We start from the raw sequence: 26,152 nt of genomic DNA, 5'->3' as shown, positions 1-26,152 counted from the left end.
TTAAGTATTCAGTTTGGGGTTGGGTAATGCTTATATTAACTTTGGTATTATTAGTGTTTTGATTATCGTGATTCGACCAATTGGAGTTAATTTTGACTTCAGGTGTTCATAAAATGAGGAAAAAAACATTTTTATTTTTCCTTTCATTAAAAATTACCCATCGGTGTCGTATAATTTAAGGTCCGCCCAGTAAAATGGTCCGGGGCGGACCTTTAATGTTAACATTTAGGGTCTGCCTTTGCCCTAAAAGGGTCCGGTCCGTATAAGATAAGATCCGCCTAACATAAAAGGTCCGGGTTATTTTTTTTATTCAATTTCGAGTTTTTGGAACAAAATAAGTGGTAATATTTTGTAGTTCTTTTAAAGGGGCATGGTCACGATTTTGGTCATATTTTATTTTTCTGTTTTTATAATTTACAATGCTTTATAAATGCATTTCCAATGATCAAATGAAATTTGTGTGCCCGTCGATAAGTTTTAAGCAAGATACATGGCTCACAATTCTTCGTCATGTAAACAAGGCTCGTGCCCTGTTTTTGTTTTCAAAGGTTCAATTTACCAGTAAAAAAATCTGTTTCAAGATGATTTATCTATATTCTTCTTCATTTGAAGTATATATAAACAGTTTCTAACCACTACACATTCATTTTTGGTCTAAAACGGAAATTTTCACTTCAACATTCAAAAGGTAAACAAAAGCTTTGTTTACATAGCAAAGAATGGTAAGCTCTGTAACTTGGGTATAAATGAACAAATGAAACTTAACTTTGGTTACCTATTAAAAATGCCTTACTGAAGCATTTTAAACATTAAAATTGAAAAAATAATAATTTTGGACCAAAATCGTGACCATGCCCCTTTAAAGGAGTACTTATATCCGAAGTGAGTTAGTAAATATTAAACACAGAGTATAAATTAAAATACACATGTAGCTTGATGAACACAAATAAATCACAATAATAATTACAGTTTAAAACTGGTTTTTCATTTCAACTTTAGTTTTGCTGGTCGATCTTATATAAACAGGAAATGAAAAGGTGTGAAGGGTTCTTAACGAGGCCGAGTACAGAACGAGTACGCACGCTTTCGCGCAGCGTTTCATTTGTATTGTGACGTCATCTTTTTGCTTGGTTGACGCCATGGCGTGATAGTTTCAACTGCAGACATTCAGCGAAATGTGTTGAAAATGGCTCGTTTAATGCGTAAAATTATTGTTATATTGTGGAATAAACATAACTGTCTCGAAGTAGAGGCTATATTTGGGCTCGGGTCGAAAAAGTGAAGAGGGCTCAGCAGGCCTAACCCTCTGTCACGTTTTCTTAACACGCCTAAATATCGCTTAATTCATATATTTCAAGACAGTAACCATGTATTTTATATTAACGACCCTTAATATGTGATGTTATATATTTTTTTATTACTTAGATATGTCTGAATGCTTTAATAATACTATAAAGATCACCTTTTCCGCCTTTATCAAATAAAAAATAGCCATTATCTGACAAAACTCGGAAATTGGGCATACAAAAATCAACTTTGATAAGACCCCTGGAACAAACCAGGAGGTAAAAGGTTTTTTTTATTTGACCATGTGATGCCTTTTAGCAATAACTTTAATATGTAGAACAGAAAAAGAAATCCCTAGGGCAGAAGTTTAAAAAAATGTGCAAAATTGATACATTTCAAGCGAAATCCCATAGGGTCCTATGTTAAAGATTAACAAACTTTGAGATGACCCCCTAAACAAACGGTGTGGTAAATGTCTTATTTTTTAATCTTAAAATAATAATTACATCAGTAGAAATTCAGGTAAAAAATTTCATTAAAAAATCTAGGGCAGAACTAATTAGACCCGGCCTCGTTAAGTTATTATATAATATAAACAAAGGACATTTCAAACATCCCCTTTTTGCACATCTTCCTATATAACATGATACCATTGCTGCATCGAGGCTCATCTTTTCTTAGGATATGAAATTAAGAACTTCTCTAACATGGAACTCAGAGAGAGAGAGAGAGAGAGAGAGAGAGAGAGAGAGAGAGAGAGAGAGAGAGAGACCATTGCTTTATCACTTTTTTTTAGCTCACCTGAGCTGAAAGCTCAAGTGAGCTATTCTGATCACCTTTTGTCCGTCGTCCGTCTGTCCATCTGTCTGTCTGTCCGTCTGTCCGTCTGTAAACTTTTTACATTTTGAACTTCTCCTCTAAAACCGCTTATCCAATTTCAACCAAATTTGGCACAAAGCATCCTTATGGGAGGGCGAATATAAATTGCAGAAATAAAAGTCCGATCCGTATTCAAAGCGGAGAAAACCTTGAAACTGTAGAAAAAGGGGGGTGCATTTTATTAAAAATGTTCTTCTCAAGAACTACCGAGGCAAATTCAACGTAGCTTAGCATAAATTATCCTTATGGGAAGGAAAATATAAATTGCAAAAATTAAGGGGTAATTCTGTTTCAAATCTGAGTTATTACGAAAATAATGATAAAGGAAATGCGTGTTTCAATCAGTTTAATAGCTTCGGGATCGGCATCCGGTAAAATGGGTAGGCAAGACTTGGCCTGGGCAAAACAAAAGATTGGCAGTTATTAATCTGCCAATTTCATTAAAATTTCAAGATATTTGATGGACTAGTATATTTGTATTTCCTGTAAATATTGCTGCAAAATAATGCGTATTTGGAATTGACGATTGCCGATCTGCCCCGGCTTTTATTTTGCCACGGCCCGGGTTTGCATACCCATTTTACCAAGACTCGTATTCCATACTTCTAAAACGAGGTTCTTTGTTTAAAGCAGCCATGACATTATACGAAAAGGGGTCGATCTGACTATGATGAATCTGCTTGTTGTGCAACAGTTCGCGTATGAAGGGAAATTTTGAAACATGCAATATATATTGGTGCCGATTTTGTGAAGTAAATTGAGGCTAAATATTTCAATGCGTTGACAGTTTTCACACATGACGTTGGTGTTAGCTTGTTCTGATTTTCGTTTCGTTTTCATTTTTTACGCTTTTTAACCTGGAAACAATCGTCTGCATTTCGTGATTTTTACGTATCAAATCAAACAGATACTTCGGTAAATCAAACAGTTAACTGTTTACCTGCGAAAATAAGCAAAATCTGATGTAGGGGTACTGAAATACAATTCATTCTATCGGTTATTCGGCATTATCTTTTGCGTAATGGTAGATTAATGCAATAGGTTTTGTTGAGATGCTCGACATTTTCCCGAGTTTATTCAGTTTAAATAGAGTTTGATATCGCTGACGGAAATATGTAGGTATATACATGTGCATATATATGATTCATTTCGAAAAAATAAATTGTGTTCTTTATTTGTTATACATGTAGTGCATGTTTCTTGTGTTTGCAATTTCTATTTACTAACCATATTTGAGTGTTAAGCTTCGAATTATAAGCAAGATACAAAGATTTGCTCACAATTCTATGTTTGTACACAGATCTTAAAAACTAAAGATTAAAAAAGTAAAAAAAAATTGTCAATTTTTATTAAGAAAATGTTCAAAGTCTGTTCTTCCAGAAGCCAACTTTAACAACTTATTGTATTGTAAACTTAATCTTTTTAGCTCACCTGAGGGTGGGGCCACAATTGGGGGGGGGGGGGTCGCAGTTTAACAAATGAATATATAGAGTAAATCTTTAAATATCTTCTTCTCAGAAACTAATCAGCCAGGAAAGCTGAAACTTGTGTGAAAGCATCATCAGGTAATGTAGATTCAAAGTGAAAATCATGACCCCCGGGGGTAGGGTGGGGCCACAATGGTGGGTCAAAGTTTTACATAGGAATATATAGAGTAAATCTTTAAAAATCTTCTTCTCAGAAACTAATTAGCCAGGAAAGCTGAAACTTGTGTGAAAGCATCCTCAGATAGTGTAGATTCATAGTTATGAAAATCATGACCCCTTGCGGTAGGGTTGGGCCACAATGGGGGAATCGAAGTTTTACATAGGAATATATAGAGTAAATCTTTAAAAATCTTCTTCTCAGAGACTAATCAGCCGGCAAAGCTGACACTTGTGTGGAAGCATCCTCAGGTAGTGTAGATTCAAAGTTGTGAAAATAATAACCCCTGGGGGTAGGTTGGGGCCACAATGGGGGGTCGAAGTTTAACATATGATTATATAGAGTAAATCTTTAAAAATCTTCTTCTCGGAAACTAATTAGCCAGGAAAGCTGAAACTTGTGTGGAAGCATCCTCAGGTAGTGTAGATTCAAATTTGTGAAAATCATGACCCCTGGGGGTAGGTTTTGGGCCACAATGGGAGGTCGATGTTTTACATAGGAATAAACAGAGTAAATCTTTTAAAATCTTCTTCTCAGAAACTAATCAGCCAGGAAAGCATCCTCAGGTAGTGTAGATTTAAGGTTGTGAAAATCATGATCCTCAGGGGTAGGGTGGGGCCACAATGGGGGGTCGAAGTTTAACAAAAGAATATATAGGGTAAATCTTTAAAAATATCAGAAACTAATCAGCCAGATGATTCTTTATAATTGTTAAGACTTTGGCCCCAGGACAATTCTTTGGCCTCACGAGAAGGTTCAGAGTTTAATGTACGTTTATATCCCATATATAAACTATTGTTAAGGATCTTTTTGAGAACTGCAATACTCAACATATGATATGACTATAAAATCATCCTGTTAGAAAAGGGACTAATGATTATAAACATAAGAATATCCAGGGGAAAATAGATTTTATTTATACAGGATCTACTTGTATTATTGTACATTGTCCAGATAGTTTGTATTACGACTCCATTAAGCTGATTTTATCATACCTATTGTCCCTCAGGTGAGCGATGTGGCCCATGGGCCTCTTGTTAACTTTACCTGTAGTCCTGCAATCAAAGCATGCCTTTAATTATGACAATTCATCGAAAGACAACTCATCGAAAACATTCATCGATGCGACAACTCACCGAATAGACAGCTCATCGATACGAAAAGTCATGGAATAGACATCTCATGGATACGACAATACATCGATACTCATCGAAACTTATCGAAAGTGAAAATAAAAGTGAAAAAAGTAGACACTAAAAGTGAAAAGTAAAACACAATAACTAATAGGTATCAAAAATTTTAATTGTACTGCACTGATTAACATTTTTATTAATACCTTATATTGTGTGCTAGCCCTTCAAGGTATGGTAAATAATTGCCATTCTCCGAATGTTGAAACGATCGAGTAAATCTTTTTGTTTTTTCCAATAACTTTTTTTTCATTTTTCTGATCACAAATGTAAATAAAACCACAGTAAGCTAGTTTGTTTTTATTCTTTTGCGAAGGAATGTAAAATCGCTCCCTCCCTCAGTCATATCGTGACTTAGAATAAAATGAAGACAATAACCTAAAAAGTGTTCAAACATTTGTAATTTTATTTCAATTTATATCGATGAGTTGTCGTCATCCACGAGATGTCTTTCGTTGACATGTCGCATCGGTGAGTTTTACTTTCGATTAGTTGACTTTCGATGAGTTGTCGCATTCGGCGAGCTGTCTTTCGATGAGATGTCCGGCACCGAGGTACACGTATTATATATTTAATTTCTTTTGTCTTTTCACACCCTTATATTTACTGTACCACAGTACCTACATTCATACACTATATTGTCAACAGATACCCTCTGTTACGGTAATCCACATTTGCCTCCTTTTATTAATTATCTTATAATAAACTAGAAATAAATTTACCTAAAGGCGTATAAATTGTTAGTTTATTATCATAAGTTTCTGATCTACTGTAAATTAAACAATGCACGAGATAAAAAGACATTATAAGTTGTGTAGAACAATACAGCGGAGACTTTTTTTCTTTCCCAGTTCAGGGATGTATTCTGATTAGCACAGGTGGGAATGCCTGCTGGGCTTCTTTTACCGTGTTTACCTGCTGAGAAACCCTCTCTTAATACATATTCACATAAACACTGGAAGAGATTTAATCATAAAAACAAAGGGACTGAATGGTGTGTGCAAATTATTGTCAAATACCACTGATTTTCCTTTTTCCAGACTCTTAAACAGTTGGTCAAAATCTATCCACTATCAATATTTATTATCCCACAAAGTAATTTATTTAGTAATACGTACAGTCCTACATGTACCGTACCATACGCAAATGGTTGATTAGATAATGCAAACAAAGACATCTTTAAGATATTATGTACATAAGCAAAATGAATAATTACTTTAAGAAATTAACAAGTGACTACGGGTAGGACCTTTTCTTATAGGGGAAAGCCGGACCGTTAATGTTAACATTAAAGGTCCGGCCGGACCATTTTACGAGGCGGACCTTAAATTATAGGACACCGGTCATTTTTTCAATATTTTGTATTTGTTGACCTATGTTGTTCCGAATCTCAAAGTTAATAAAATATTTGGATGGCATTTCCACCTAATCAATCCATTTAGATTTTGACCTGATCCATTGACCTTTTAATCTAGTTTTTCTTATGTTGATAGCTTTCATGTTTGTTAGATAATTTATCTTAGAAGTTTTCCGTTAAATTCTGCTTAAGACAAGTAATCTCTTTCTCTGATTACCTTTCTTTTTCATTATTTTTCTTAAAAGCAGAGTATAAAATGGATTTATCTCTTATTTTAGTAAGAAGAATATCTATAAAAACTTTATCATTAATTGTAAATTCGATATCTTCATTTCTTATATTATCTAGATTATCTATATTGTATATTGGACATACATATTGTCTTTTGCCGAATGATCTGAACGATAGCTTTTTATTCAAATTCAAAGTGTGGTACGTGCTCCGTTTGATTTTCAGATATAAGGAAAAACTCTAATCTGGCTTATTTTTATAGAACTATTTCTTCTCCTTTTTAAATTTGCATTATTTTCTCGAAATATGTACACATTATTACATATCTCCATCAATTTTAAAACTTCTATTCTTGCATTTAGGTTATTCAAATGTTTATAAATCATAGAGTCTAAGTCTTTATTCATTACTAAATTGAAATAACCTCCAATTATAATATGCTGTATATTAAGGTAAAAGTCAATTTGATTCTTTAATTCTGTGTAAAAATTTTGTGTATCTGAATTTGAGCCATTGAAAAAGGTACATATAATCAACAGTATTGTCAAATATAACATAATTACTACTATCATCTTTATCTATGTTATGTACTTTACACTCAAAATTATTATTTAGGATGATTACCACCTCTGTTGGGTTTGTTCTGAATGAGCCAAGGCAAGATTTAATTCCCACTTGAGATTGCACCAACATTTCAAATTTTAACGAAAATGTGTATCGTGCAAGCAATACATATTGTAGTTTTTCATTTTACGATTCCTGATAACACTTTCCTCTTATTAATGTCATTAATCCCTTGGCTGTTTACTGATAGTATTTTCAACTTGTTTTCCTTAAATGTTTTGTTGTCCAATAGTTTAAGATTTATTCTATAATACTTTACCCCTGCAAAAGACTTCAAAAGACGTATAGGGCAATATAAATTTTTTTTTATTTCGTAATTACGAGAAAAGATCTCGTTATTACGAGTTAACTATCTCCTTATAACGAGAAAAGATCTCTTAATTACGATAAAAGATCTCGTTATTACGAGTTAATTATCTCGTAATTACGAGTTAATTGTCTCGTAATTACGAGAAAAGATCTGGTTATTTCGAGAAAAGATTGTTATTTAAAATGTTGCGTTTGAATAGACCTCTAAGTCGACTAGTTTACCCTTATAGTTTATCTTTTCTTTCCGAAACGTTAATTTAATTTTGATTGATATTTAAATAACAATAATTATATATTAATTTCTAGATGAAATGATCGGGTGTAAAATTTTATCTTTTATGAATTAGAGGAAGGAACGTTATAACAATCCAAATCCAAAGTTGCACTTTATGATCGAAGTTTCAAAGGGTTCATCTTTTAACTGCTTCCTGTTAGTTTGAAAATCTTCCCAAATATACTAAATAAATGTGTTACAGGAGCAGTCGAAGCTTGGACTGAAAAGTACTGTTTGACGATCTTTATCTTAGGATATATTAAGTGCAATAATAGAAAAAATACATGAATCTTGTATTTTCTATCAGTCCAAACTAATGTACAGTGTACTTAATATACAAGAGAGAGAGAGAGAGAGAGAGAGAGAGAGAGAGGGAGAGAGAGAGAGTTAGATTATCCTGGGGGCATAGTGTGTTGTTGACACATTTCTTTTTGAAGTGCAAACTACTTGGAGTAAAATGTTTAAATGATTAAAAAGTCTTAATAACAACACTCTTAAAACTGTTATGAAATTGTGCTGTTATATTTAGTAATATTAACAATTCAAAAATGTTTTTTAATAATACAATTAAAACATCTTTATCTCAAGAATTATTTTTTTCTTCTTAAAAAATAAATTTAGTCAAATTCAATTTCAACTAATCATTTAGTCATTTAGTCATCACATTTTTTAAAGTAAACATGCATAAATAAGCAAAGTAATGCAAAGTAATGCCAGCATTACACTAGATTTTGGAAAGTAATGAATTACATTACCATTACTTGTAATGCTAATTTTGTGGCATTACACATTACTAGCATTACTTTGAAAACATGTAATGCATTGCAATGCATTACCATGACATTTAGCATTACCCCAAGCCTGCAATGTATAGAAGAGAAAAAAGTGCCACGACATGGCAAAGGTGTGAATTCAGCGCATGAATTTGCATTATTTATTATTTGCAAACCTAACATGCTATAAAAAACTGGCGATAAACCTGACAGTTTATTTATTCAGGTAGAGTTATAATAATTTGAAAATTAATACAGTTTATTGAAACGGAATTGGCGTAACTTAATTATGATAAAAATGTTTGCTGGACCAATTTATGATTTTGTATCATTATTTTGTTTTCCATTCAAGAGAATTTTATTTATTTATCAATTTATTATAGCTAGTTCCCTCTCTTAATAAGACTTTAAAAGAGAATTATAAAATTTGGCCGTCGGCAATGTTGATTGCCTTTTGATCTAATTAACGCAATTTCCGTCATAACCAGCAATTTTTTTCAGACTAAGCACGCCTTAACTATGCAAAAAACACTTTGATGGACTGAACCTATGTTTTCTGTCATGCGTTTTCCTCATTTGCGAAACTTTTATGAAAATTTTGAAAATTGGCTGTCCGCCATTTTTTTAGCGCCATGTTGACCTACATGTATTTAACGCCTTTTCATTGGAAGGGCGAAATAATTGTCCAGACTAAGTACACTTAAGGTATATTACAATATACTACCATGGACCAATTCATAAGTCTTTGTTAATAAGGTACCTTACTTCACCTACACGTATACTTTTTAAGACACTACGTCACAAGATGACGATTCAAATGTTTATATAGTTCGATTGGGTTGTATATCATCGTATTTTAGTGGTGGAAGTATTGGGCTTCTGAACCGCAGATCATTAGTTTAAATCCCCCTGGAGCTTTTGTTCATGTTAACTAAATTTTTAATTAAATTTTTGAAAATGTAATGTTTCATCCAAAATTAAACATTTTTTGCCTATTAGACTTAAATACTTCTTATCCATTATGATACATATCATAATGAAGTAATTTTCTGCTGATTTTAGAAATTATTTCATGGTGTAGTGAGCCACCTTAAGGATTACGGTTACTAAGGGTTTGAGATTTTAAAAATATTTTTACAAAGTTCAATATCTGAAGTCCAAAGTTGTTTTAAACACACAAAATAACAACGTTATCAACAAATATCGATATTAATATCCTTGATTTGTTTATTTGTGGAAGATATGCTCCGACAAAGGTCGATATTAATATCCTTGATTTGTTTATTTGTGGAAGATATGCTCCGACAAAGGTAGATTAAAATTGAAACAGAGGAAATTCGGACTGAATTTGTCATTTTCTTATTTTCTCTTAAAAACTCTCTGTTCCAGTGTAATTGCAAAAGTTAAGTTTTTATGTGTTTTTTCATATCATTTTACATATGTTATGGTTGTATTTACTCGTCTATAGATTTATATCACTGCCTGGGACGCGATTGGAAAAATCTTTAAAATACATAAAATCGATTCAAGATAAAATATCTCGAATTTCTTATCATTGATCTTATATAATGTTAATGACAAAATAATACAGACAATAAAAACAGTTTTAGGCAATCAATAGTTTGGAGCTCCTATTAATCAGTTTTTTGTAAAACTCGATCAAAAATAGGTACAATTTTGAAAATTGATAAGAGAAAATTCGGACTTAATTAAACTTAAAATATGAGCTTAAAACGATCATTCAAATATAAAATTAGTAAAGCTATTCGTATTTTATTATTTCCCGACATACAAATTGTTTTATTATTTTTAATAATTAAAAAATAAAGAAAACCTTGAAAATGGTGGACAATTTTGACAAAGTTTAATTAATTTGTTAAAAAAACATTAATTAAGAGGTCACTAGCAGAAAAAGTAGGTCATTAACCTAGTTATTTGAAAGTAAAAAAAAGCACCACAATAGTGGGGCTACGATGAACAATAAGTAGTTTTTCGTTCCTATAAGTGGATTTTTTTCGCCCCTGAGTAAACGTAATCCTTAAGAGATAAAATTTGGTTGTCTGCCATTTTGATGACTATTTAACGCCCATTTTCATGAAGGCCAGCATATTTATTCGGACATACTTAAATTATAGTAAAAAACATGCTGGTTCAAATTATTGTTATTTGCCGTAAAAAGTTTTTTTGAATTAAGGTAACCTACTCTTCAACGTTCTTGCAGTAAGAATTTCTTAAGAAGCATATCATTGAAATCTGTATTTATTTTATTAAAATACAAAGATAATTAGGGGTCAGTGTTCTTACCTCTGAGTTATGGCCAATTTAATTTGACCTTTTTGCACATAATTTACAATTTCAGCTTGATTATGATTGGTTGTCAGTACTTTACTATTAAGCAAACTTATTTCTTTATATATTGCTTTTAATTTTGCACAATGGTCACACTGAATAGAGGAATGACGAAAAATAAACGAAGCTGCATAAATTTATGTGTGACTTTTTTGCAATTAAAATAGACAATTTCTATAATAGTTACAATTTGATTTGAAACAAAAACTTTTTAATATCAAGAACATTATAAGATAAATCTAGTTGACTGGAGTACCTACGCATGCATTCGATATTTTTTTTTCATGGAGAAAAATCAGTTAACCGCTTAATACATAGAATGACACAATATGTTCTGCTCTTCATACACATATACATTGGAACTCTTCAGTTAAAACTTCTTTCAGGGGTTTTTTCACTAAATGTGTTAAATTGATTCTCGTTGTGGTCAATGATTCTCCAATCTTGTATGGTCCTCACACTATTTTCTGTTGCTCATCAACTACTATTTGGGTTTTAAATGCCGGTCGAGAAAGTTATATGTACGGTAGGTTGCTTTCCAATCAAGGCTTTCAGGTTCTATATGTATGAACTACACTATGTACTCATAATGTGTGGAAAAAAAGGGAAACAAAACAAACAACAATAGATAAATAATTAGAGGGTAAATTCTTTGAAAGAACAGCAATAGTATCCGCATTATATTGAACGTATAGCGTTGCATTATATTGTAGACCCCGGCCGAAGTGCATCTGGCATAGGAAATGTATTATTTATAAGCAATAGTCATCTCAAGAAAGTAACAACGTCTTGTCGTTTTAACCAGTTTCTTCAAAAATCCCTTTTCTGACGTCCACGTTGTCACTGCACGTTCTTCTACAGTGTGTGTTTTGCGCAATTGCGATGCTATAACTGCACGACACATGGAAACGTTCTATAATGATAAAGGATTTTGAAATATTTGTGCCTGGATTATTAGTCTGGGATGTTTCGTCTTTTATTGGATATTCAATGCCTGTGCAGTATTTATTTCGTCCAATGTAACGTGTTAGGTTGAAAAAAATACCTGCGATGTAGCACGATAAGTGCTCTCGGCCTTATATAGAGATTGTGTAGAAATAAAAGTACATAATAATGTAACAATAGAAATCGAAACTAATATGTCAGTAGTCGGAGATAAAAGGAAAATTTCACTTTTAATGCTGACTGCTGTCATACCGGGTATATTTCTGTCATATCTGACTCTCTGTATCCAGCTGTGTGGCTGCATTTGCTTTATTCAAACATTAATGACTGAACTATTGAAAGAACATAGCATCTTTTTTAATTACATATTCTTCTTAATTAAGACTATCTTATGTGAAAAATGTTTTTTATAACATTTAATTTCTATAACAAGTGCTTCCAACCGCTGCTCAAATTTAGCATCAGAATCCAGCCTTTTGAGTGCTTTTACCATAATATCCAACAGTCTAATGTAGTTTTCTACAGATAGAGTCTCGGGGTTTGATATTTTACTATTAATGGTCTGAATCCTATTTAATCTCTCCACATCATTTCCAATACCAATATCTTTTCCCTTAACTGGGATACCCCAACCGGATTTTGGAGACTGTGCTTTGTCAAGGTAGATCTGATGTAAACAGTATGATACATGAAATGAAGTGCCACACTCATTTTCTGATTCAAGAATACGACGGTGTTCTTCAGACAATACTTCTTTTAATTTGTTTTTTTCTTTCTTGACCTGTTAGTGTTTTCGTCGATTTTCCTGTCTTTCTAAAGATGATAGCTGCCATAACTTCCTGTGACAGTTTTAGACCATCTGTACTAGTACCAAGCAGGTTGTACAACTCAGTATACGGTGTTTTTTTTTTTATCTGTTTCGCCTGTAAAAGTTAATATATTTAACATAAAGCTCAATTTCTTTGAAAAATATCAACCTGTATTTAGAATAATTATTTCGTTTCAGATGATCTAATTTATTTTTAAGAAGATAACGACGGCAGGAGTAAAAAGAATTATGTCATGAAAAAGGATTTTTACTCTGACAACACATTCTTTACTGATGAACTGTAGAAATGCAATTCATGATGATTGTTTGTATTATCAATGTATGTTTTAACTGAATAAACAAACCATTTCTTATATACAACAAAAATGATACACGTGTAATGAATACCAACTGAGAATGCTCAAAACTTTTGATTTGTTTACTTTTACCGGATACGACCTCGGGAATTTGCTACTTATAGCAGGCCCAGGATATAACAATATAAAACACCAAAGTATAATACTCTTTTTATAGATTAAAAAAAATCAGTTTTCTTTCATTTTCAAACTTTTCTGCGTTTCAAAGCTAATGAAAGTGAATGTTATGTTATAAAATTTTAAAACGAAAAACAAAACAAAAACTGTATGAAGTTTACCTAATCTTTATTTAATGTCCACCAAAATATAAGACTGAGACAATAGAAACTCAATTTTTTTTCTTCAAAAATATAAACAATATTAATGGTTTAATATAAGATTAAGAAGAGATATTGAATGAAACTGAATGTATTTTGACTTCGCTTTATGTTTTCAAATGATTTCACCCAGGTAATTTTGAGTCCGTCTGTTAAGGCTACTAGTATCAAAAAAACCCAAAAGAAGTTGATAAGTTGAGAAATTTTTAAACACATTTCATAGATCTCTTGTTCTCAAAAAGCATCAAAGAAAGAACTTTCAAATTATCAGTGATTGTAGATAGTCTTGAACCACAGTGTCTCTAGTTTACCCGAACGTCCGCAATTAATTCCGGTCGTCACCGGATATTAACAAAACAACGTATTTTTTTCAACGTTTTTTGATTTTTTATATTCTTCAATCATTTTTTAACAGTTGATAGAAACGCTTTAAATTTATGAATGCAGGATATATAATTTGTTTTAAAATTATTCTATGCATTCCTCAAAAACAGGGCTCCAAACTTCTGAAGTGAGACCTTCGCATAGCTCAGTTGTTAGAGTGGTGTGCCCAGGCGATCTGGGGTCCTTCCACGAGTGCCGAATATTTTTTCTGATTGTACTGGATTTAAAACGTTTACAATGCGATTAAAATTGAAACTGTGTACTGGATCCCTTATCAAACCTATGTAATGGCGATGTATTTACGGTTAAATCCAATCTGATAACTTACAAAATCAGCGCATTTTTAGATACATAATTTTACATTTTATATCAATGTCTAATCAAAACTGTAGTAGTATAGTACGAGTTGTTTGTTTCAAACATAGGCATTTTTTGAGTTTGTACAATCTTACTTAAATTGAGTTTTATAATTTAATACGATGAGTGTTCCCACTAGTCTTTCATAACCACTCTCTTTGGTAATTTCCCTGACAGGATACCACAATTGTGACCGCGTACATTTTACGGTGCTAGAGAATACTTCTGGGTCTGCATCGGTCGTGTGCAGTACGAACCGGGTGAAAGAATGTTGGCGTAAAGGATATAAGGTATAATGTTGTGGCGCGCTGTGGGCCGTAAGCTAAAACGAAGGGTAGGTTTGCCGTATTCTCGAAGGTCCACCAGTACACAGTTCCAGAGAAATAAACAGGCAATTGATGTAGGATTCCGAATCAAATTTATTAGGTGAGATTCAACGATGGCAACATTACAACAATTTAACAGACAGACATGTTACAAACAAGTCGGATATGGCCAGTAGCGGCCTCCGGACTCAAGACTCAGGGTGAGTCGGACGTGGCCGAGGCTGGCCGCCGTATTCCAGACTGCCGATTTACAATTGTACATAACTATTTATAAGAATCTGGACAATGAATATAAATTGACAAGTAATGACATAAGTATGCTTAGTGAAAGGTTAACAGATATAAAATAATTAAATAAACTCAAGGAGTCTTTGATGTCCAAGAAATGAAAAACTGATAATTGTACAATGTTGTTTTAAAGGGGCATGGTCACGATTTTGGTCAAATTTTATTTTTCTGTTTTTAGTATTTGCAATGCTTTAGGAATGCATTTCTGATGATCAAATGAAATTTGGGTGCCAGTCGTTGAGTTTTAAGCAAGATACAGAGCTTACAATTCTTCGTCAGGTAAACAAGGCTTGTGCCCTGTTTTTGTTTACAAAGGTTCAATATACCATTAAAAATCTTATTAAAGCTGGTTTGTCTATCTTATTAATCATTTTAAGCATAAATAAACAGTTCCTAATGATTAACAGATTCATTTTAGGTCTAAAACTTGAATTTCCACTTCAACGTTCAAAATGTAAACAAACACTTTGTTTACATAGCGAAGAATTGTAAGCTCTGTTACTCGCTTATAACTCATTAAATGACACTCAAATTTTGTTTGCCTATTAAAAATGCCTTACTGAAGCATTGTAAATATTAAAATCGAAAAATTATTTATTGACCAAAATCGTGACCATGCCCCTTTAAAAGATTAACAGTCCTTGAGACATGGCACTCGGTCTCTTTGAAATCACATTAAAAGTCCGAAAAGTGTCAATCACTAAATAAATAAGTAACTTTGTAAGAAATAAACTGTGAGAAAATATTACGAAACAGATGTTGAATTTTAAAAGTAAAGTCCAAAATAAAGTTATATTTGAATAGTGAATATTGCACGGTGATACAATTCTGATTTTCGAGTGATTTGCTTTACGAAAACAGATATAGTAAATTGTAAGATAAATAGGTCCATTTAACTGCTCCTCTTGTTTGCAGGAAGTCAATTGAATTCTACAACCAACACTATTAATTTCTTATTTATTCCTTGTTCAAATACAGAAAACATGAAATTTCTTCGGCAGTAACAGAGTCCTTAAACTTCCTATAACGCTTCTAACCTCATTTTGCTTCTTCTTCACAACATTGGTTACTTATTGTCTTAAGCAATAGGTTAGATATTTCAGTTATTTGTTTTAATATGATTTGGGTTGGACCCTGATTTTTAATTTGTTTTAACATTTGAACAACTGTTTTAAAATCCTCTTTCGAATCAACATTACGATCTATCCTGATGAGTGCTTTATACATGATGTCTAACAGTCTTGTGTAACCTTTGACTGGAATTTGGGTAGGATTTGATATTTCCCGAAAAATGGTCTGAATCCTATATAATCTTTCAATGTCATCTCCAATACCAAGGTTTTTCCCCCAGACGGGATTACCCCAACCTGATTTTGGACAGCGTTCTTCTTCAAGGACGAATTTAAGTAAACTGTATAATACATGGACTGATTTTTTACGTTCTTCTTTTGATTCAAAAATGCGATTGAAGTCTTCAGACAATGTCTCCTTTAGTTTGCTTTCTTCTTGGTCTGTTAAATCCTTAAATAATGTTTCCACTGATCTCCCAGTAAGTCTTCTGATGGTCGCTGCCATAACTTCCTCTGTCAGTTTCAGACCTTCTTTACCCAACAGGTTGTACAGCCCTGTACACAGTTCTTTACTATCTTTCTCTGCAAAAATTATATTTTCACATTTACTTTATTTCTTTGATAAAAATTGTCTATCTGTGCATAATGATTTTTTTACTGTTTAGTTTGTTGTAAAATGATTTTTGTAAAATGATTTAATATATAATTTTGATTTTTCGCAGCAAAAACAACCTTTTTTTCTCTCTTCTCGAACATTTTTAATGGAAAAAGAACTGATTTTTTCTTCATGATTTTCTGTATGATATATTCATTCATAATTCTATTTAATATTTCTGTTGCATAAAAATGCAAGATAAACATTTGATTACATATATACATTATGTCATATTGTTCATCAAGATAAAAACTTGGTGAGTCACGTGATCAAATCCTGTGGCTTCTCAACAGATCTAATCACGTACCAACCAAGTTCATATTTCGATGAACTTTGTAACAATTTTGTTTATTTCTTATAGTGTGAAACATCTTAAAATCGGAGAAAAACAGACTCTTTACCAACTGTTGCGCCGGAAAAATGGCCGGTTTACAGGGGTGAAGGTTACCAAGATTCGATAAAAACTAGCCAATGTCAAGGAAAATACATATCTGTTTAACGTATTTATATAAGTATAATATAGATGTATAATGCATCAGATTTATTTACAAAGTAGAAACTGTTCACTTTGATCATGAGAGTAAACCAGCGTTCCGTTAAATATCTTATTATCAAACTACTGAATGTACAAAAATCAAGAGGCCTAGGGGCCACATCGCTCACCTGAGCAGCAATAGCCTTAACTCTGATCAAATTAACATTACAGTATCAAAATCTCTTGGCAACTAAGTACAGAAGATCTTGCTTAAAATTATTTTTATACACTTATCTGTATGGAAAATGTCAAGCCCCTTTTGTTATTGTACCTGTTTTTTTTTCTATTTCTCAACCCCCCATTTTGTGGCCCCACTTTTCTCTAGGGTATCGTGGTTTGATCAAAGTTTATTCTGCACAACCCGTTCTTACTGCTTCTTGGACTAAGAACTTTCCCAGTATATTTTTTAAGATGTTCTCTATATATTCCTATGTAAAAAATATATCACACCATAGTGGCCCCCGCCCTACCCATGGGGACCATGATTTAAACAAACTTAAATCTACACTATTTGAGGATGTCTCCACAAAAGTTTGAGCTTTTCTTGCATAATTGTTTTTGAGAAGAAGATTTTTAAAGAATTTATCTATATATACCTATGTAAAAATTCATTCTACATTGTGACCCCATTCTACCACCCGGGACCATGATTTATAATACTTGAATCTTCACGATCTGCGGATGGTTCCACCAAAAATTGAGCTTTTCTGGCATAAAAGTTTTTGAGAAGAAGATTTTTAAAGAATTTATCTATATATTCCTATGCAAAAATCCATCCCCCATTGAGGCCCACCCTGCCCCTTGGGACCATGTTTTGAACAACTTTAATCTACATTATGTAGATTATACAGGAGGATTCCACTCCATTTCGAGCTTTTCTGGTCTAAAAGTTTTTGAGAAGATTTATAAAGAATTTATCTATATTTCTATGTAAAAATTCGATCAACATTGTGGCCTTACACTACCCCTGGGGACCATGATTTCAACAAACTTGAATCTACACTACCTGAAGATGCATCCACACAAGTTCAAGGTTTTCTGGCCAAATAGCTTTTGAGAAGAAGATTTTTAAAGATTTTCTCAATACATTCTTATTTAAAAACCTATCCCCCCATTGTGGCCCCACCCTACCCTCAGGGACAATGATTTGAACAAACTTTAATTTACACTAATTGAGGATGCTTCCATACAAGTTACAGCTTTTCTAGCCTAACAGTTTTTCAGAAGATTTTTGAAAAATACCAACAATTTTTCAATAATTCTAAATTATCTCCCCTGGAAAGAGGGTGTGGCCCTTTATTTGAACATTTGAAACCTCTTTACATAGTGATGCTTTGTGCCAAGTTTGGTTGAAATCTGTCCAGTTGTTCTTGAGAAAAAGATGAAAGTGTAAAAAGTGTATAACAACGACAGACGACGGTCAATGTTTTGCTATTCATTTTTTTTTCGACACTTAGTTTTCCGGTACGTTCGACTCGTCTTGAAACGCTGTTAGAAAATCCACGCTTTATGAATTGTTTAGCTTTGCATTTTTGTATAGAGTTGTGCTTAGCTTATGGTCTGAGATCGCACTCTTTTGCGAGTTTCATTTAGGAGAGTGTGGATCTTGCGATTTTGCCATCTAGTTCTTTCTTTAAAAATCGCCGTGCTTGCGATGTCGTTGGGGGCGGCATGTTCAAGGACATTGGAATCCAAGATTGATGTAGCAGCGACAGATAAAAAAGTATATTCACATTCTACTGTGTTTTCATTTAATTCTGTGATCTTTGAATTCCTCTAAAAGCAACAACTGATAACTTCGTATGAATTCATATGTAATTTACATATGTAGTTTTTAAACATTGATTTCTATGTTATCGGATTACGCAGCACTGTTAAGGTCTACTTTGTGGTCCCACCGACAAGAAAGTACGGAAAATGTTAACTATAGCATAACACGAAACAACAAGTCATTAAAAATGCTCATAAAATAAGTAATTAGCGACATACCGTCTACCAACATGTTTGGTGGTTAAAATATAAACAACTGACTGATCGCGATGCACTTGTCGATGTGACGTCATACTGTTGATTTTGACGCATTTTTATGTGTAGAGAGAGGCGGATCGGTCATTTTTTTTACATGGGAAAATGCATTTTTTAATTTTGCTTTTATTCGACCTATTTTAGAGTATGCTGATATAGTTTGGGATATTTTTACACAAGCAAATACAGAATTGCTTGAAAGATTCAGGTAGAAACCGCAAGAAATATTATTGGTCTAAGAGTTAATTCCTCCATATGTTTACATGTGAACTAGGCTGAGAACCTTAAACTACATGTACATCTTATGCATAAGATGATTTTAATGGTACAGCGCCAAATAATTTGTATGTAGTTGTCCTAAATCGAATTAAAACAACAGTGGACAAGAACCTACGAGACCAACAAGCATGGTTCAGAAGAGAAAGATCGTGCATTGACCAAATAGCCACATTGTGTATGATTATAGAACAGTCAATTAAATGGAACAGCTCCCTCTATGTAAACTTTATAGACTTTGAAAAAGCATTTGACAGTCTAGATGGAGAAATTTTATGCAAACTACTTGACCACTATAGCATACCAACCAAACTTATAACTTAGATAAAAATATGCATAGTGACATGAAATGCCAGGTCATACATGGAGGAGATACAAGGTGTACGACAAGGTTGCTTGTTCTCCCCCTTTGTGTTCCATTTGGTCATTGACTGGATTATGAGAGAAACAACAGCAGGGGAAAGAAATGGAATCCAATGTAACCTTATGAACTAACTTGAAGACCCAGATTTTGCCGATGACTTGGCTCTTTTATCACATACGTACGACCAAATGCAAGGAAAACATCAATCTTAGTCAAAAATGCAAGACTGGGCTCTGAATCAACAAGGAAAAAACAGAGCAAGGAGAATAAACACAAACCACATCAACAGCATAGAAATTGATAACACCCAACTGGAAAATGTTACATCATTCATATATTTAGGAAGTGTTGTTAACAATAGTGGAGGGACACAGGATGATGTAAAATCACGCCTAGCAAAAGCATATACTGCATTTCGTATGCTAAGAAAAATTGGAATGTCCAAGAACATAACAGTCAAACCAAACTCAGGATATTTAATAGCGACGTAAAATCAGTGCTACTCTACGGGTCGGAAACATGGAGCCTCACAATGGCAGACAGGAAAAAACTCCAATCTTTTGTAAACAGATGTTTCAGAAATATCCTTCAGATATGTTGGCCAAACAAAACGTCAAATGAAGACCTTTGGAGAAGAACTTACCAAATCCCTATTCCACAAAAAACAAAAAGAGAAAATGGAAATGGATTGGTCATACACTAAGGAAAGGCAGATCTAACATCACCTGTCAAGCCCTCCCATAGACTCCACAAGGGAAGAGGAAAAGGGGAAGACCAATACTAACCTGGAGAAGAGTCCTTGGCCGAGAAAGGATACATCTGGAACACCATCTACCAACTAGCAAAGGACAGAGAGAAGTGGAGAAGAATTGTCTGTGGTCTATGCTCCACAGGGGAGTGAGAAAGGCTTAAGTCAAAGTAAGTCAATCCATTTATTTTATGCTTACTTCATAAACTTTCGTTTCTGGTAATCTGACTTGAATTTTGTTGGTATCAATTTCTATACCGAGAACAGTTGCCACTTGTTGGGGACCCTCACTATTTTCCCATACTATTGGAACCTCAAATTACCTGCATATCTGTACAATCGTCATACACTCATATGCGTAATTATCACCAACAAAAAATCATTATAATCATATTACAAATGTAAGACTTCGTTAGAGTCAGCGCGCTTGCACACTGGCCACTCTAAAAAGGAAGAAAATGTCTCAAATGTGGAACACCCAAAGGGAAGCCACTTGTCGAAATAAAAACCATCAAATTTAAAACCTGGAAGCTCAAAATCACCTGGTTGGATTGGCAATAGTCTGAGTGCACTTTTAATATCCGAATGACGATCCGCGCCACAACGTTAATCCATGCTAATCCCCTCGTCAAATTTGGTGTAGTTCACGAAACAGAGCTCGTCGTCATTAAAGTGATTGACGGAATTCTGGGTGAAGTATGAGAGGAAGTGAATATCTCTGAATTCACTCTCCACTTTTTTGGGTACTTCTCCCAGCGATGAAACTCGGAGAGTTAACATAGGTCGCGATTTAAAAGGACCAACCAAACGTCCTTTAAGCTATTTCTTTTATAATATTATCTGAATGTTAATAAAATGACGGCAAATTAAAGGCCCTCTTTTTAACTTGTGGACCATGATAGTGCAAATGAAAATCAAACTGAAAACTATTTATAAGCTCTTCTGCTATGTGTAAATTCGGATGTGTACTCTATAAGGAATTTTCCTTATTAAGCCAATTTGGTAATTGTGGAATATGCCAGAGTAGATTTTTGGAATTTTGTAGGTTGCATTGGCGTTAAGAGAGCTTGAAAATTATTAGATAGAACATAGTTGCGAATATCTGCAGTTGGCTGTATTGCAACATTTCTTGTTGTACCTAAAACAAACACTTGTTTTGGTTAACACTTGCGTTGCCGCGAAGCTAGATTTCGGTTTAGATGGGGCGGCTATCAAACGCAGCCATAAATTAGAATTTAATTTTGACGAACGCTGGCAAGAAATTGTTTGATGTATTCTGAACTTCTTGTCTAATTTTTTTTCTCCAGCCCATGCCCGAAAATCTCCTAATAATAAACATGTAAATAGATTCTACGAGTTCCGCTGCCCTCCCTGGGCGTCTTTGAGCATAAACATGCAAAGATATATGGAATGCATCTCTCAATCTATCGATGGTTGCCTTTTCTGCTCTTTCATTTAAAACAAAACTACTTCCGGCAGCAAACTGCTTTAATTTCGCACTGCCTGATGTTAGCAATGCTAAGTTGATATAATACATGTTACCAGCCTATTTTTTTCTGTTTTAATAAGAGCGGCACGTGGAAACCTACATCGTGTCCAGCACATGCCTCCATATTTAGCATGACTCCGATGCTATCTGCCGATGTTAAGGCAGCTTTCACCGGGATTGACCAGAACAAGTAAAATCTAATTGCCTGCCCGTCTCTATTTGCACTTCCGTATCATTTTTCCTAAGGTTGCATCGATTATTTAAATGAAAAAATACCTATTTTTATATTAGAATTGCCCGTACTTCTCCGTTTTACTTGTTCGGATAAAGAAAGCGGCTTTAAATAAGATTCTATGAAAATTTGCATTGCTAATGGTAAAAATAATGTCTAGATGATAATATTTTAAAATTATGCCAGGTATTCCAAAAGACTACCTTAAGAAAAAAAAGAAAATATCCATAAAAAATTTTAAATTATGGTTCACATCAAAACAAATATTAGATATGATATTTCAAACTACTATGCTAACATTGATTCCTATTTGAGGAATGCAAGTAAAAATAATAAAAAGTTATATTGGAAGTAATAACATAAAAATTCACACCAACTCTACAACTGATATCCATCAATACATCAGACAGGCAACAATGGCACTATCAACTTTGCATTTTTAGATGCTGACAAGACATAACGTGTAGATACAAGTCAATTTCATATTAAGATAACAACAATAAAGAACTTCCTGTTTTGCAACTCAAGATTATAACCATATATCAAATCTTGTCATTCGAGAACTTGATTACTTTTTTACATTTATCTGGAATACCTGTTAATAAAGCAGTAAGTCATGACAGTTTGAGCTACAATATGCTTAAATCCCATATGACTGCTACTTAACAAATTATTATCATTCAAGACTTTTCCTGACTGTTGAAAACGGCACACGTTATTCCACTATGTAAAAAAGAAGATCAATCTGTAACTTCAAACTACAAATCAGTTTCACTTTTATATTAGTAGTATTTTGGGGAGAATCTTGTTCAAACCTCGAATTTTTTTTAAACTTCAACATGTTTGGTTTTTTTTTTTTTGGGGGGGGGGGGGGGGTTGCCTGGTCATTTATCAACATATTGGGTTGATCATTTTCATAAACGACTTGGCTTTACCAGTGAAATTGATCAATCCTTTACACTTTCGTAGTTAGTAAAAACCTCACTAGATCAATAGTGAGAAAGTTCATAACTGATACTCCGAAACAAAATACTATAACTAAAGTATTTCTCTGTTGGAAAGTACCTGGAAATTGATGCGACATTTTTGTGCCAGTAAAATTGAACTTGCACAAATGACCAAACTTTAAAGTCATGACATAGTTTGTGGTCACATCAATATTAGGATCAAGTCTTATCCTCTAAATAATTTCCATTACAAAACATGGGTGAAATGAAATTAAACATTTTGTTTTATAATGACCTTGAACTTGCAGAGATGACCTGGGTCAAGATAACTACAACCATCATGGCAAAATGAAAAATGACCTTAAGAAACTTTCAACCATCTAAAAAATCAATAAAACGAAATACAAATTCAAAGCAGAGCAACACGGACCTCTAAAAAGATATAAGTAGGGCTAGGTGCCTAGGAGGAGTAAGCATCCTCTGCTTACCGGTCACACCCGATTGTGCCCTTTGTCGTAAGTACGTAATCTTTATGGGTACCAGGGACTTCCAGTGTTTCTTCAGGAGGAAGATATAGCAGATATAAATTATGAACCTTTTCTTTCAGTGACACCTTGAACTTGCCCAAATGACCTTGATCAAAATCATGACACACCCTCAGGTCATAAACAATCCTTATGTGAAGTAGGAACTGCCATTGTTCTCTGCAAAATATATTGACTGGACACTGTTATACAGACGGACGGACGGACAGACAGACAAGGTGATTTCTATATATCTCTCCAAACTGAGTTTGCGGAAGGTATACAAAATTATTGACATATATCTAGAAAAAAAAACTTTGTAATATACAAACCTGTTGGATGTGCTATCCTTTGTAAACTTTCCACGGTGTCATTAAACACATCAGTCTTTTCCTGCGTGGCTCCTTCTTCATAATCTGATTTGTCTGAAACATTACATAAACCTGATGCATTTTCTGCTGATTTTTCCTTATCCAGTTTTTTCTTCATTTTAACGAAGAAAAAGAGTGCATTTTAAGTATTTCTTTCAGATTTATAGAAATAAAATGAGTAGCTTTATTGATTTAACAAAAATCTACTTAAACAGAGTTTTAATTTTTAAATCATTGATTGAAACCTATACAAGTTGCGCTCACCTGCTGTTGTTCTTCCTTCTTTTAAATCCTTTGATAGTATGTCAACTTCTGCTGGTTTACTTGTATTTGACTCAATTTCATTTGTCCTGAATTTATCTTTATCGCCCTTTTGATGTTCATCTATATGTACAGATCGGTATTATAGAATTCTATGCCAATCCATCATGCTCATTGTAAAGAATACAGGTTTCAAATCCAAAGATGAGTGTTACACATAAGTTGGATATGGCTTTAGGATCGTGTTGTTTGTTTTAAGTTGTAAATTGTCAAATTCAGATTTCTATAAAGTTCAATTTCATGAGTAAAAATAACACTTCAAGGCTCTATAACAAACAATAGATGCCCGATTTTCATTAAAATCATCTGTGGAATTATTTTGCATTTATAGTAAAGGTCATCCTTGAGAAAGTATAAGGCTTAGTTTTTTGTAGTTTTTTTTAGCCAAGTAGGGAAAGTTGTTAGTTTATTAAGGTATACGTTTACTCAGAATAAAAAAAAATCCACTGATGATTATGAAAAACCATCTATTGTGAGTTATAGACCTTAAATGGTAGTGTTATTTTTCACTTTCAAAAATGTACGCCAATGACTCCCTTTTTTTAGTTAATGGCCATTGAATATTTTTTGATATTATCAAAAAAATCTCTTAACATTTTGCACTATGATTGAAATTTTCTTAATTGTTATAATATTACAAATAGCTAGGCTCTTTTAAAAATGAAATACAGTGTATGAATGGCAGTGACACGAAATTAATACAAAGCATTAAGATTTCATTCACAATTTTTATAAACATGTTATGTCAATTATATTTTATTTCATAAATTTGAGAACTTAAACCATGAGTAAACAACGTCCTTCAAGAGACTGTTTAAACTATTTGACAAGAATTACGGATGAAATTGGTTGGACACTTTAAGTGTCCACCTTACCCAAGCCTCTTTTAACACAAAAGTAGGCCAATATAATGCTACTGGAAATCTGTGCAATGTATGTTATTATTTAAAAGTATAGGATTCATTAACTAACAACATAAAGTTTGTAAAAAACACCTTTCATGCAATTCCTGCTTTGTACCAAATATATAAATGTAATATTTTTGCTCTTGCAATAAAATCTTAGAATTCAGCTTTATTAAACAATCCAGAATGCTTGGCACAGCCTAAATTATAGACTGCACACAATATCCTACAATTACGGTAATTTCTCCGTTGACAATGCCACTCTCTTAATATGTTTAATCTTTCTGTGATCACAAATTCGAACTTACCAATACTAATGTTGTGATATGTTGGTCACCCTAAAAGTACCTTACATATACTTCTCCTTACAATTTCAAATCATGTGATAATTTTCAACAAAAATACCAGAATTATCTGCCTTATGTGCTTTTCGGTGGACAGAATGGATTTAGAACTAAAATATTGAAAAATTAATTCGTTCGTTCGCTTGTAAATTCTAAAAAGAAAAATATTAAGGACCACATTTTAAATACTTAAGTCAGGAAAACGCTGGACTTAAATACAAAACAGTATTGCAAACATACTGGTGGTTCAGACTAGATTCCAATTGCAAATGACCATCCAATTGGTTACGATACACTGTGTTCGGTTATGATCGCGACAGCAATGATAATTGGTAAACACAACTGTGATATTATTATGAAACAAACAATAAGATTTTACAATGAACCTACTGCATTTTACTTGTTACCTGTTGATACTTCAGAGTTCTTTTGTTTTATGGTTGTCGGAGAAGACGAAGCATCTTCAAAATGCTCTGATGAATCTGATTCATTCATGCCTGCAGGATCATTAGCATCAGATTTAACTAAATGAAAATAGAAACTTTATTAAATAGTTTTAATCGCAGATTTCTCGAATTTGCACATTTATAACAAAATGGAAGTAAGTGGAGATGACATGATAGTTTT

The 26,152-nt window shown here is 33.2% G+C and overlaps 1 protein-coding gene across 2 annotated transcripts in view; it reads right to left on the bottom strand.

The window, feature by feature from the left end:
- Window positions 1-15,325: 15,325 nt before the first annotated feature.
- The window catches only part of LOC105321429 (serine-rich adhesin for platelets), a 71,159-nt gene continuing 60,332 nt past the window's right edge, over window positions 15,326-26,152 (bottom strand). The window contains exons 8-11 of one of the 2 annotated variants that reach the window (XM_066080080.1): window positions 25,933-26,049; window positions 24,220-24,339; window positions 23,917-24,009; window positions 15,326-16,371 (exon numbers count right to left, since the gene is read on the bottom strand). In XM_066080080.1, coding sequence (XP_065936152.1) covers window positions 15,758-16,371; window positions 23,917-24,009; window positions 24,220-24,339; window positions 25,933-26,049 — 944 coding nt within the window. In that variant the 3' untranslated portion in view covers window positions 15,326-15,757. The remainder of the gene's footprint in view (window positions 16,372-23,916; window positions 24,010-24,219; window positions 24,340-25,932; window positions 26,050-26,152) is intronic. The other variant, XM_066080079.1, reaches the window with a different exon arrangement.

The sequence above is a fragment of the Magallana gigas genome, chromosome 3, assembly GCF_963853765.1.
Source record: "Magallana gigas chromosome 3, xbMagGiga1.1, whole genome shotgun sequence".
Lineage (NCBI taxonomy): Eukaryota > Metazoa > Mollusca > Bivalvia > Ostreida > Ostreidae > Magallana > Magallana gigas.
The sequence above is the reverse complement of the archived record's forward strand: the minus strand, read 5'-3'. Positions and strand labels throughout refer to the sequence as shown.